The sequence below is a fragment of the Numenius arquata genome, chromosome Z (genome assembly GCF_964106895.1).
Source record: "Numenius arquata chromosome Z, bNumArq3.hap1.1, whole genome shotgun sequence".
Taxonomy (NCBI): domain Eukaryota; kingdom Metazoa; phylum Chordata; class Aves; order Charadriiformes; family Scolopacidae; genus Numenius; species Numenius arquata.
In genome coordinates, this window is record NC_133616.1 from 45,937,378 (window position 1) to 45,952,364 (window position 14,987).

The 14,987-nt window shown below is 37.7% G+C and overlaps 1 protein-coding gene across 1 annotated transcript in view; it reads left to right on the top strand.

The window, feature by feature from the left end:
• The first annotated feature begins 530 nt into the window (after positions 1-530).
• ERCC6L2 (ERCC excision repair 6 like 2) overlaps positions 531-14,987 on the top strand; it is a 57,841-nt gene continuing 43,384 nt past the window's right edge. The window contains exons 1-7 of the mRNA XM_074166373.1: positions 531-549; positions 3,615-4,039; positions 7,108-7,227; positions 8,718-8,911; positions 10,413-10,574; positions 11,805-12,012; positions 13,444-13,584. Of these exons, the coding sequence (XP_074022474.1) occupies positions 531-549; positions 3,615-4,039; positions 7,108-7,227; positions 8,718-8,911; positions 10,413-10,574; positions 11,805-12,012; positions 13,444-13,584 (1,269 nt within the window). The remainder of the gene's footprint in view (positions 550-3,614; positions 4,040-7,107; positions 7,228-8,717; positions 8,912-10,412; positions 10,575-11,804; positions 12,013-13,443; positions 13,585-14,987) is intronic.

The following is a 14,987-nucleotide window of genomic DNA, read 5'->3' on the forward strand; positions in this document are numbered from 1 at the left end:
AGGCCCCGACTCCTCCCCGCTCGCCTCTCGCGACACCGCCAGCAAATCTCGCGATACTTCCCTCTCCTTCCACTTCACCGCTGGGTGCCTGAGAGCCGCGGCACCGCTGCGCAGCTCGTCTCGTGCTCCCCGCCCGGGGGACTGGCGGGGCCCAGCCTGCCGCGGCGGGTCGGGGACCAAGGGGCCGTTCGCTCCTGTCCCCGGGTACAGGTCCTGCCCTCCCGGCCCTGATCGGGGCCGGCAGTGGCGCGGCGATGGCGGGGGTGGCAAGCGACGGTTTCCGTCCCTGAGAGGCCGTGACTGGTCGGCGCCACCCTGGGCGTCCTCAGACCCTTCCCCGTTGTGCCTTGCCCCCCGCGGGAGCGTGTGGTCTCCAGCGAAGGGGTGCGGGCGCTAGACCGGCCCGTGCCCCCCTCTTACTGTGGCGGTAGGCCCCTAGAGCGGCGGGCCCGGCTGGCTTCTGGTCCCCATCTGCCCCCAGGTGCCCTCGCTCACCGGCTCCGTGGGGCCTTGCATGGCCATAAGTTAAAATGGGTGATGATGTCCCAGGTAAGCATCTTTTGTCTGTCTTTCCAGAGCGATGTTCAGGCGCTTTTCGCCTATTCGCGCTTGCCCAGGTGGAAAAGAGGGCAGGTGTGGAAATTGCTGGGTATGCCTGAGCGCATATCTCTGTGCCGTGGTCCTGCGAGGCCTCACCAAAGAGCGAAGCGGAAGTGCGTGCGTGTCAGAAGTCTGGTGGTGTGTATGTGTTAGAAACGTTCAGTCAGAGAACTCTAAATCGGTTCTGTTTCTCAGAAGCATTTGTTTCTTGGGACAGGTGGAAACACGTGGTTAAGTGAACTTAAAATGTCTCTTTTTGGAAGACAACATTTTAGGGTTTTTTAGCCTCTCATGTAACAATTTTGTAGTTAAAGTTTGCAATTTAAGAAGGGCAATGTTTTTGCTTTATAGTAGCCTTGAATTTTGCTTTTACAGCCATTTATTAGAGTGTAAAAAAACCTTTGTACTGTGCACTAAGTGGACAAACCTCAATAGTTAGAAAGCATTCATGGTACTTCTGCGCTCTCTTTTTGTAGAGGAGTACTTGTTGAAATGAACTAATGTGTGACTAGGCCATTAGCAGCATCATTTAGTACGGTCGATATATTAATGGCACGTTTTGTTCAACTGTGATAAAAGGGGTAAGCAGGCATCTTAAATACCATCTTTCTTCATTGATGACAAGTGTCCAGTACCCATGCTACAAAGCCCAAGAAGTTAGTGAATCAGGCTAGTTAGAGGAGCCATTTTTTGCTTTGACTTACACAGTACTTTCTGGGGTCTTGCAGCAGTGGTGTTCTCAATATAATTTGTTTGCTTTTTTCTTTCCCTTTTTTCATTCTCTTGTTTCTCACTAGGTTTGCAGGTTGGTAATACTGAAACTGTTGTCCAATGTGATTTATTCCGCTTTGCACCTGGATCCCTAATTTTGACAAGTCATATGCAACTCATTAAACTCAAGTAAATGCTTAGTTAAAAATAAAGGCACTGTCATCTTAAATTGTAGTTTTAACTTGAGAGTCTTTAATGCCATCTGCCACTTCAGATATTACTTGAAAAGAAAATAATTATGGAAACGTTCCCTTATTTTAAACTTTGTTTTGCATATTTAACAGTGTGCTGCATATAGTTGGTTTCATTGTTTCCGTCTTATTTATTTTGAAAAATTGCTTAAAGACTTAGATGCTACTGGAAGAAGTTCATGTGCACATGTTTTTGCACAGATTTGAGCATGTGTGAGAGACAGTACAAACACCTTAAAATTTAAATATTAGTTATGTATGATTTGTTGAATATACTGTCTGTACTTCACCCTTTGCCTCAAAAAGGTACATTTGAGCTTCAGGGTCTCTGAGAAGGTGTGGAGCAGCTTATGTACAGGTCACAGAGCGTGGGGTTGAACTTATCAAGGATGATGGGGCCATTATGAAAGATCACTGAAAAAAATTTGAGACTACTGGAGAGGTCATGGTTTATGGTCTTATTAATATAAGAACTAATGGGCCATCAGTGTAGGTTATGGGATCCAAGTTCATAGCAGGCAAAAGCTTGTCAGGTATTGGAGAGCAGACCTGTGAAATTCATAGTCAAAGACACTGAATGCAAGAAATCTGCATGTTGATGAAGGTGGAATACAGCTACTTGAGAGAGAGAGGTCCACTGGTGTTTGCTAAACAGACAAACTGTACCTGGCCCAGGAAATCTCTGTTGCTAAAAGAATACTTTAAGGACAAAGAATTTTAGAAGAGAGTTATTCTGTATGCTTATACTATTTTTATTGTTACCTGGATGTCAACTTACAGCCAATGCTGGTTGCAGAATAATGGGCTATATGAATACTTTTATTTTCTTTTAGCATATATAATTTTGTATTTTTTCTTAAATGAAGTATAATTATCACTGATTTAACTAGTATGTTATTGGTGCAAGATTCTCTTCCTCCTTCCAATAAAAATCTTAGGTGCCTCTCACTCCTGATAATAACTTTCTCAAAAGTGGCAGAACTTACTCCAACAAGTAGATAAGAAACAATGAAAGTTCTGAAGTGAATCATCTACTTTCCTCACTTTTTTTTTTTTTTTTTTTTTTTTTGGGATGGCTTGGAAGGGGAAGGTTGGAAATTGTTTCCACAAACACAAAAGACCAACAATTCCTCAGTTCAGATCTGGAAAACTTTGTGTGCAACTATTATTTACTATGTCTTTCTCTTTTTACTGTGAAGGCCTTTTTTTTTTTTTTTTTCTGATAGAGCTATTTTGTTGGGTTTTTCTTTGTCAGTACAATGTGGATTCATTTGATACACTGCTGTTCTTGTCTTTCTCTGTTAGCACCCATACATACCATTTAAAAAATAATTTTTGTGTATGAAATGTGAAACTGAGCTGAAAACGAAGCATTTCAGTCATCTCTGTTGCTAATTATTTGATACGCTGTATTAAGGCTGTAGTGAGACCACATATAAGAACAGATTTTAATAGTTCCAGACTGGACAGCCATGTACACAGTTTACTGAGTAACTAGCCACTTTGATGAACAATATCGGCAAATTATATGTTACTAATTGTTCTTAAAGTACACTTGTGGTGTTTTTAAACATAAGTTTTTTTAACCTGTTCCAGACTTTGTTAGGAGAAAGGTGATGTTTTCCTATGTGATTATATTTGTAACTGCAGTACGAATATAATATCAAAAGTGTATCTAGTATAGAAGGCATTTTTTGACCAGTTTGTGGTCCGTTTACTGGACCCTAAACCTGCAGGCATCAGCTTCTCAGTGTTTGATTGTGTGAAAGCACTGTGGAACGACAATGTATCAGAATATGGCTTTTACAGGATATTTTTTTGTATAGACTTTCAGATATTTATAGAATAGCAGCACTTCAGCAAATTATAATTTAATATCTAACTCAGGATTTTGTTCTCAAAAGTAATAAGTATCCTAATTCTACTACTACCTTCAGTAAAATCTTTTAAGTTGTATGTATTTTGTCAAATTAATTTATATGCAATGTTTTTTTAGTGTGACTTTCTACATTTGGCCAGTTTATCACTATGTGTGTGTGTTTCTCTTTATAGATAATTGGCATATTGGGGAAAAATGCCTCACCCCTTTTTTTGAAAATGGAGAACTTCACGAAGGAACAATAACCTCTATTGAAAAGGACAAGAATGGAAAAACATTTGCTGTTGTATCATTCTTGGAGTCCAAAGAAAGGAAAATACTAATAACTGAACTTTGTAGAGTCGAAGCCAGTAGAGGATCCTGGAAAAGCTTGATATTTGATGATGGTGATTTGGAAAAGCCTTGTTTTCCTGACCGAAGTCTTCCATCTCCTGCAGTTCCTTTTAAATTATCCGACAATGGTGATTTTATCCCATATACGATTAACAGATACCTGCGTGATTATCAAAGGGAAGGAGCCCAGTTTCTGTATGGACACTACGCTAATAAAAGAGGGTGTATTCTTGGAGATGATATGGGCCTTGGAAAGACAATCCAGGTATTTTTTTTTATTTTTGCACATTGAGAGACTAGATTTTTTGCGTTTTTTTTTCTCTGAGATGTAAATCTTTAAAAATAATGTATAACCTTAGTGGAACTTAACCTTCCTTTTCTGTTGTGGAGTTGGAGGAGGCAGGATGCAACCATCCAGGACAGCATGTAGAGCCAGGAACCATTGCTGTACTTAAGATTCACTTCTGATAGGCCACAAAACTGTATGTGGACTGTTTTAGTGTAAGCATGGGCAGTTATGGTAGTTAGAATGCTAGTATTCATTTTATGTTGAAAGTTTTATGATACCCAAGTAGCAATCCTCAAAGTGATTTGCATTGGAGTATGCCCAAAACTACTTACAGCTCTTATCTGACTGTAGTTCTTTTTCCTTTTTTCTATGGGAACCGATAGTTTGACTGTACTGGGAACCAGAAGGAGCAGACACACTTACTCCCATCTCTGGAAAAAGTGCTTAGATGTTCCATGTTATTTTTATTAGTCTTTTGGAAATACGACTTGGGTTGATGAAAGGACAAAGTATAGCAAAGTATTTTCCATTATGCTTTGAATCAGTGTGGCCCAAATGATTTATTTATTTGACTAAAATTAGGGGGGTTTTATGTTTGAAAATTCTTTTTCAGCTGTCTAAGTTTTAAGTAAGCAGCATGAATCTTATGGTGGCTAGTCTTTGTCCCCCTCTGTCTTCTTCCATGTGTCAAATGCAAGCTCATTCCTACACTGACAAATTCTGGCTGTAGTGTCTATTGCCCTTGTATTTAGGAGAATGTTGACAGACACCCATCAGAGCAAAGAAGTGTTATTCTGTAGCAAACTTGACGAAAGGAATGAGTGAACTAAACTGGCAAAACAGCTATGTACAGAGCGTTTAGAAGTGTGTCATGGATTTGTGTAGCTGCTGATGATCTGTTAACAGATGTTTACTAAAACTAAACTGCATCCACTTACCTTGTGTTTTACTTAACCATGGCCATGTTTCTTGTCCATGTCAGTTTAAGAACCTGGTAGCTGTGGAAGTTTGTTTATGCTCAGAACTGCAAATACCTGATTTCATATAGCAAGAAGCATCTATATAAGGTAGCAGTAAACTGGGGGTGAAGGTGTGGAATTGAGTTGTCTTGCTTCCATTTCTTGTATTTTTTGAATCTCAGAACTGATTCTGTAATAACATGGTCACTTTTATCACACAGTGACTGTGTTCTTGTGTGGAATTCACATCTGACAGTTACTTCTTTTAATAACAGTGTCAAGTTTGCAGAAGGAAGGTAGACATTTTGAATGTCTATATTATTTTTTTATAGTATGAATGTCTATAGTATTTTTTATAAAACACTGTTTTTCAAGTTCAGTATGGAAAAGGCAGTTCAGTGGATATGAAGTAAAAGAGGATTTCACTTGTTTATAAAAGATTAGTATGTATGAAAGAATAAATATTAGTTGAACTTCATCAAGTAGCAAGTAACTGATTTAGTCTTACAAAAAATTTCTTTTATGTTTGTCAGTTGGCTGAACCCTATTCTTTCTAATTATAGGTTGATTTATGAGATAAAGACTTTTCTCAAACTTTTGCATTTTAATATTCTTTGTACTTCTGAACACATTTTTGCTTAAATGTCCTGACTGGCTCTTTCATTTCAAGCTGAAGTTGAGGTGGAGGCAAGTGAATGATGTTGATTCTTAACGTGATTGCAGTAAGTTAAAGTTTCCTATTAAGGCCTTTAGGGTTGTTTCCTGCTTTTTCTGGAAAAGCCAAACGTTTCTCAGCAGAGTTGCCTTTTTACAGCCTTTTGCTATTGTTACAAATTTGTGATGCATAATTCTTCCAAAAATGGAGGATCTGGAGGACACATGGAGATTTTATGTTTAGTTGAATTTTATTCTTATTCTAGAAAGGATTTAAAAAAAAATAAAGTCAAACAACATGTGCAAACTTGCAGTTCCCCTTAGCCTCAGTTTATATGAAATATTATGTATAAAAATATTTGGCTTTCTTTTCTTCTACGTATCTCTTTCCCACCCTGCGGCCCCATATCTGATGGGTTTCCTCTGTCTTCTGCTTATCTACCTTTTTTCAGGTGTTTTACCTGCATTTCCTGCACTCCTGGCTGGTTCTTTTCCCAGCATCGTTAGAGGGGGAAAGCTCTGGAAATTTCCTCTTTTTTAGAAATTAACAGATGACAGCTTTACATGTGCCCTGCTATGAGCAGCTGTGTAGCAGCTGCAAAAGGAAGTGGCTGGAGCTGGCTGCTGAGAATAAAGGGGGCCTGTTGAATTTTCAAAAGAAGGGCACCTCTGATGATGCGTCTGGTTCTTGCTGCTTAGCTCCATGGATATGAAGTGGATTTTATGGATTTGAGTGTTCTGGCCAGATATCTCTGTGCCTTTTTCCCATTTTGTATTACCATGGGAGCAGCCTGTGCGGGGGTGTTTGTCCCCACTATGATATATTATAGTAAATGTCTCCTCATAATCAAAGAGAGATCACGTTGACTGGTTTGAGGCAATTGAGAGAATGTAAGCCTAAACACAACAGAAATAACTGGCTTTCAAGTTAACAGGAATTGGAAGGAATGGAACATACAGAAAATGACATATTAGTTAAAACCTCTAGTTTAAACCTCTTCTTCCTTTTGCAGAAGTAGTGTTGGGAATATGGTTAGCAAGTATATCTTCCTTCTGTTTTATCATTGAAGACTCGGGTGCCTTGAAAATGGAGGAAAATGGCAAGGCATGCCACATCTCTAATTTTCACTGGTTCATTCATAATCTCTTCTGTATTTTTGGGACTCCTCCACTTAGAGTGGAGGGTGAAAGTGTAAAATAGAGCAATTAGTTGCTCTTATCATGAATTCAGGATCCTCCAAGGGAAGGGGTTTCCATTTTAAAAGCAGATTGATTTAAACAAGCAAACAAAAAACCCCAAAAAACCAATCCTCCAAATCCTTTCGAAATACCATTCAAATTTTTGTCCTAAATGTTTATTTTTGGTGGAACTAATTCAATTTCTGTTTGTATTTTTCTACGTAATCACTAAGAATTGTTTTCTTTCTCAAGGTGATTTCATTTTTGGCTGCAGTGTTGCACAAAAAGGGAACACGTGAAGATATTGAAAATAATATGCCAGAATTTTTACTGAGGACAATGAAAAAAGAACCAAAGTATAACCCCAAGAAGGTACAGCTTTTAGTGATACAAGCTTAACGATTTTCGTAAAAGGCAATACTTGGATTTGTTTGTTTGTTTGTTTTCTTTAGGAGTTTTATGTATATTCCTTTTTAATATTCAACTACTTAGGTAGATTAGGGGTTCATGGCCTTCCTAGTAGTGTTAGGGAAGCCTGCAGTTTTCCAGATAGTCAAGTGCATTATCTAGCTGTTATTGTCTAATCTGTTACTACTGTTGATCTGCGCTAATACAAAACGTTTGAAAGCACCTGGATGAGATTTGTGGCTAGAGTACTTTGAAAAGCCCATGTCAGTAAGTAGAAAATAATATTTTTGTGTGATTCTATTTCTAAAGTACCAAAAGCACATGTGTATATATTCACATGATATTTAAATAATTAAGGCAAATGTGTATTTTTGGAAAATTTATTGCTAGTGTTCGTGTGACGTCGCATATTTTCTTGAATGACTGTAATAATGTCAGAAATAATGCTGACTGATAATCTAGGTAATTAAATACAGCAAATAGATACATGTAAAAGTTCTGCGTGAACGAGAGAAATCTGGAGATCATTTTAGTTTTACTCATCACAAGACCCAGGCAATTTCTGTTTTCCATGGCTATCTTTTATTTTATTGGAATAATTGGAATATTTAACTGGAAGAGTGGTTCATGTGACATAGCTTTGTGAATAATGGATACAGCTTCCTCAGGAAAGATAGGCAGAGAAGAAGACATGAAGGGTTAGCACTTCACTAAAAAAAAAAAAAAAAACCCAAACAAACAAACAAAAAACCAGGAATACTTCTGACTGGGAATAAGAGAAGAATTTAACTTTGAGGATAATTAAGTATTGCAACAGGTCACAGAGAGGCTGTGAACCGCCCCATCCTTGGGGTTTTTGAATACCTGAGGAGAGAAAGCACTAAACGTCTGAATTCAGTGTTGCCCCTGCTTTGACCAGGAAGTTGGACTAGAAACTTACTGAGATCCTTTCTTGCCTCATTGATTTTATTATTCTCTGATATTAAATGAGTTGTGTGAGCTGTCTTAACTTTTTAAACCCTTTTCAGGTCCTTCTATTTTGAAGTCATATATTGACTAGACTTGTGGATTGAAGGAAGCTGCTTACCCTCTTCATCCTTTTATTTGCTCCATATGTAAAACATTTTATGGTATACATATGCTATAGCAAAGCAAAGTCAAAGTATCTCATGTGCAGTTGTTAGAGTATAATTTGATTAAGTTGTACTACTTTGGTAGCCTTCATAGTATTACAGTATTTTTTCTTTTGGACTGTTTACATAATCTGAGTAAAGTGATTAACTTTTGAATTTATATTGACTCCAGATATTTTTTTCTACGATGCTTTGAAGTGACAGAATTAAACAATTCAAACTATAAAGCAGTAAAATAAATCTCAAGATTTTGACTTTCCTTATCGAGAAAGCACTGTGTTGTAGTTTTTCGCAAATACTGTAACAGCTATTTGTTTTCAGACTTTCCTCATAGTGGCCCCTCTTTCAGTGCTGTACAACTGGAAGGATGAGTTAGACACATGGGGGTACTTTAAGGTCTCTGTCTTACATGGCAGTAAGAAGGATAATGACTTGAGTCGCATCAAGCAAGGGAAATGTGAGGTTGCTCTTACAACGTATGAGATACTTCGCCTATATTTGGATGAATTTAACAGGTAATGATTTTAATGTATTTTTCTACACACAGATTTTTAACTGTCTGTCTAATTTTGCATTGTTCTTTGCAAGTGCTTACTCTTTCTGTGTAATGTATTTACTGTTAAATCCAGTGACTCGTTGTGTTGAAGAGGAGAATCCGATTTAACTATCTTTGCATAGTTTACCTTATCCTACCTATGTAGTGGGATGCTTGGGAGAAGTTTGAGTAGTTTTCATAAAGCTACTTTTCCTGTTAACCCATTCATGAAGTGTTCTCTAAAAGATGCAGGAGTTGCCTGTCTGAAAACTGGCAGTAGCTAAAAGATACGGAGAAGATATTTCTGTCTTTCAGTGCAATGTAAGGAGAAAAAATCATGGAATTTTTAGCAAGTGTTCAAAAGGTATTTTCCTTGTTATTTGCACTTTGCAGCAGCTTGATGAAATTCGAGTCCTAAAAACTTTGAGATATGTGTATATTTGTCTCTGTGTGTAGTTTTAAATACCTGATGCACTTAGCAGAATCAAGGTCTTTCTGACAGCAGATTGTATTAGAAATCCTACTTCATTTGCTCCATATCTGTCGGCATTTTCAAACTAGGAGTGTTGCCTTTTCTTTGGTTATGTTCAGAAGTACTTAGCGTCTCGTCTGATCCTAGTGGTCCTCTTTCCTTATGTCATCTCAGAAGCAGGATACAAGTTGCATGAATATCTAGTAGAAGCAGCCTGCCCTTAGCAGCTGCTGTTGTCAGTGGCTCTGCAGATCTTGTTGTTTTAGGTGTTGGGAAATGTCCTGGCCCCTGTGAGTGTCCTAGTGTTCTGGACAGGTGTCACCAAAACAATAGATCTCCGTCTCCGTCCACATGCTGGTCTGGAAAAGAAGCACAGATAGGAGAAGACTAAAGGAGTTGTGTTACCAGTACCCTAATTCTTTCGGTCCCTGCTTCTAGATACGTTCCTCCTAGTCGCAAAATCATGAAATACTAAAACTCCTCTGCATATTGGTATCATATAGGTACAAAAGAATTGAGTGATGCTTTCAGGTAGGAAGCCATGCATATTGAAATGCTTTCAGTATACTTGCGGTTACGCTGGATAGGTTTTGTTGGAAAAATAAGCATGTCTCTGTTAAGCGTGTTTCAACAGCTTACCTTCAGAGATTTTTTTTTTTTTTTCCTAAGTCTTACAAGTGAGTAGAATTGGTGTTGGTAAAATGTGCTGGAATGATTGCTCCAGAGATTGGAAGCTACTTTCTTCACAGAAAATTTGACAGTTAATGGTAGTTTATTTATTTGACTATATAGTTTAGCCATTATACCCAACTATGGCAACTGAATTTTCTAAACAAACAGAAAATAAGGATGCTGAGTAGTATAATACAATGTAAAACAGGAAAACACAAAAGTAATAGTGTTTCGTAATAATTACGGCTACATGTATGGCTCACTTTACTTTGTATGTCTATGTGGGTTGATAAGATAAGTAGTTTCAGTCAATACAGTATTTCTTCTTGTTCTGCAGTGTAGAGTGGTCTGCTGTGATAGTGGATGAAGCACATAGAATCAAGAATCCAAAAGCTCAAATAACTCAAACCATGAAGTCATTAAAATGCAGTGTTCGCATAGGTCTTACTGGAACCATTCTTCAAAACAATATGAAGGAACTTTGGTGTGTTATCGACTGGTAAATAAAGTATCTTTTTTTATGATTTAAACACCTCTGTATGCTAACCGTGCTGTGGGACTGGGATGGAGCTGGGTGACTTGTACCCATCTGTGTCAAAAAACAACAACAAACCACAACCCCCCCCTAAAACCTCCCAATGTTTTGTGAGAATTTAAGTATGTTTTTCAGTAGATATATTGCAGGTAAGCTCCTGGTAGATACATCTGCAGTGTTTTGCAGTTATTTAATAAATTTGGAGATCCTCTTACTGTCTGGCTTCTTTGGGGAATTTGAGAAGCAGTTATAATTATTTTCTTCCCCCCCCACTGTGTTTACCATTCTTTAAAGACACGATTTTCTTCTTCTTTGTCTCTCCTCCCCACAGTAGACTGAGAATCATTACACAGTTTCGAACAATGTTGTGCCTTTACTCCGTCCGATATGTGCAGGTCATTCTGACATATTTGGAAGTTGAAAGTACTAGTATTTTGCTGTTTTTCAAAACACAGAAGTGCACATATTTGGAAAGCAACAGTCTCGTCCAGGAAAACTTTTAAAGAGGGAGAGGTGAAAATAACCCTGGATATAAAACTAAACAGAAGACTTACTGGGGATGATTTGTAGAGGGGGCAAAAAACAAACATGTCTTAAATATATTAGGAAATACAGACTGAATTGAAATACCAGGAAAGAAATAGTTTAACAGTAAGCTTAGTGTTGTATCCTATGCTGATATTAATAGATTGTTCCAGTATGTAGTGCTGCCAGTGATTACCAGTTTCTTTTTCCTGTTGTGTTTCTTAAGATTTTATATAGTAAAGTGCAATATCTGCATAACCTGATTTTAATAAAAACAGTAAAAATTGAAAACATGACTGCTTAGCTTCCAATTTAGGCTCCTGAACAGTAGCAGCCTTGTAGTTAGAGGTTCTGTATACTTGTGACTTCTGTTGCTCTGCTGAGCTTTAGTTTTTCTGGAGATAGCAACCCTTTACTAAGGAGACTGTCTTAACATTTGAGGATCACAGTAAGTAAATGAAAAAATGGCATGTCTGAAAGTAGTTTATGTTTCTATTTACATACACAATTTTTATTAATTCCTCTAGTGATTGTTAATTTGAGATCTCTTGCTGCTAGCCAGAAACAATTTATGGTATGCTTTTAATCAATGGAAAAGGATAAATTGCCTTCGAGTAAAGAAAATGATCTTACTCCTTCACACCCTCCCCCACTTTTGTTTTTTAATAGGGCTGTACCAGGACTTTTGGGTAGCAGACAATATTTCAAGAAGAAATTTTCTGATCCAGTGGAGCATGGCCAGAGGCACACTGCAACTAAAAGACAGCTAGCAACAGGTCGTAAGGCCATGGTGAAGCTAGCAAGAAAAATGACTGGCTGGTTTCTGAGACGTACCAAAGCACTTATCAGTGATCAGTTGCCAAAAAAAGAAGACAGAGTAAGAGCACCGGCACATTTCAGATAGAATGCTGATGGATATATCTCTTCTTTTTTTTTTTTTTTTTTTTCTGTTTCTTCATGCCTTTAATAGTTTACCTTTTTCTTCTGGACTTATGAATTTAATAAGAATCCAGAGCCTTGCAAAAAAAATGCATATGCAGTAGTGTGCTTTTTCCACATAATTACTATGATTGCTTGTTCAAATGGAGTTAAATCAAGCATGAAAATGCTCAGCTAGACTTCTGACAAGGGATTTACACGTCTGTTTTATGTGCACTTTTGTATTTATCTGTGCAAACCCAACATATGTAAATCTTTTGAAATTCTATGTAGGACTTACGAATTTGCAGCTTGACACCTCATATATAGAACATTGTGCTTTTCATTTTTAACTCCCTCATTTTTGATCACTAAATAAAAGAAAATCACCAGATCTAAAGCTGATTGTTGATAGGTCTCTAATCCTGTTCATCTAATGGTATTGTAAACATTATATAAAGTGATGATACTTAGGACTATAGCTAAGAGTTCTGATAAATTCCTATTAGATATATTGATGCTTTTCTTCTAGGTGTACAAAAACATTAGTTTGCACCTGGTTCTGTTTTCAAAATTTGGTATTTATTCTTCATCGATAGTATATAATAATGCCATCTAAACTGTCTTCTGAAGGAAAGATTAACACAAATGTCAGTCAGTTGCTTTTCTAAACCTAGCAGGTTTTATTCTTTTCATTCTCTTGTTAATGTGAGTATATGTTCAAGTTACTGCTGTATTATTATAGCTCAGCGTGGTGCTGCAGCTGTGTGGGTGGCCTAGGTTAAGGAATGATCTTGGGATTTCTGTCTCCTGCTGCTTAAGACTAAAGATGTCATGCAGATGCCACCCATGGCCTCTAAGAAGAGGGATAAGAGTTTTGGCCAAAGCAGTGTATAGATCCTTGCCTTCCCATTGCTTATTCTATTTGTCCTGCCTGTGGTAGTGCCCTGCAACAGCTAGTGCCTAAAAAGAGGAAAGAAAGGGTAAATCAAGCAACTGGCAAAGCAGAGGGGAATACTTAATTACAATTAAGCATTTATTTCTCTCATTTTTCCCTCCTCCTATCCCACAACAAAAACCATACTGGAAGGTTTGTAGAAACGTAACAGCAAGTTGTTGTAGCTTGATACTGATAGTCTTTGTAAAATTTTGGAAATAAATAACTATATAAAATAACTATACACACATTTTGACTACAATTTCATATTATTCTGGTGTCAAGGTCCAGATTTTTTCATTTGGTAGTAGAATAATTTAATGTAACTGTTCGAGCAAATATATTCTTGTTTTCTACTTATTTTCAGTGTTTTAAGTTTTTTGATGCAGTGCCCTCTGCTTTTTGTTCTGTGCTGCACATAATTTTCTTCTGGGGGTTCTCTCTCTTTGGCAGATGGTATACTGTTCCCTGACTGAATTCCAGAAAGCGATGTACCAGGCTGTGTTAGAGACAGAGGATGTAAATTTAGTATTACGAGGAGGAGAGCCCTGTAGCTGTAACAGTGGCCGTAAAAGGAAGAACTGTTGTTACAAAGTAAGAGCTTGCACTTTTTGGATTTTTGAACATAGTCTTTCTGGTTTGAGTGGTAGGTTTTTCTGAAGAGACTCTGCCAATGAAGAACTTACTGGAACAGCTGCATAGGCCGTCTGTTCAGGAAATCCCAAGTGGAAACGTGGGTGGTTACATCACAAGCATGATGGAGTTAGGCACTTTGGGATTACAACAAAGCTGCTTTGCATACCCTGAGCAGGTGGTGCTTATTTATGCAGTAAGTTCTGGATTTGTTGTATTAAATGCACCTATGAAACACTTGATGTTGGCAAGGATATAGCATTGGGATGTTCATGTATCAGGCATGCTGTTCCCATACACTTTAGGCGGTCAGTGCAGAATTTGCAAATCGGAGGCATCCTGGACCCAGCAGGTTGCCTGGACTTTGCTTGTGTCATAACTGCAGTTGCATTGTGTCTTTCTGTGCCACTAAATGGGCTTTGCTTCATTGGAGGGAGAACTCCTGACAGTAGCCATAGAGCACAAACAGAACTTTGTTCACCAGTAGCAGCTCCGTAGATTTCTTCTATTGTCTCTGGACTTCATTAACACTCAGTTAGTCTAGCTTTATATTTGTTTTGTCTGTATCCCTCGGTAGGCTCAGGTTAAGCATGTCTTCTTAACGTTTAGAAGCATATGTCTCTTTTAAAGTGTTTGGTTTGTTGTTTTTTTTTCCAAATGATGTAGCTTATTCAATCTTCTGCATATTTCTTTAAAAACAGTCCCTCTATCAGCCTGTTTAATATTCCAGGGATAGTAGTGTTAGTTCTTTGCAGGTTTCGGTTTTCGTGATGTTTTGTAGAAAAAAAGTAAAATACTGTTGAACTTAATTCACGAAGGACATTAGGCAGGCCTGCAAATACTTAAGTGCTCTTACAGACTGTCTTATTCCAAAGTTAACTGTGAAATTTAGTAACACGAGAAGGGAAAGGAAAATTAATGTTGGTCTAATAGGCCAACCATAACCAGAAAAATAGCTGATGCTGTTGCTGCTGCTGCATTGTAGAATGTTTGAAGTTGTTTGAATTATATTACTTGAGGTGTTTATAAAGCTTTATACTTTCCTATTGTAAAGTATACTAAAAGAAAGAAAACTAAAGAATTGTAAAGAAAACTAAAATTAGCGGTTACAGGGTAGGAAGCCATTCAGACCTGGTTTGATTTATATTTAGATCAGTTGTAAAGTTACTGTCTTTTTGTCTACCAAGGAATTCATGGTTATCTTAGTAATTTCTGTAGATAGCATGCTATCTGAAATGTTTAGCAAACTATGAATGTCACTGTGGGTTTTTTCTCTTTTTGAAAAGATATTTTCTGTCAATAGGATCACAAAGCTGAGGAAAAAAACATTGCTAAATTTTTGTTAGAAATACATGCACAAATCA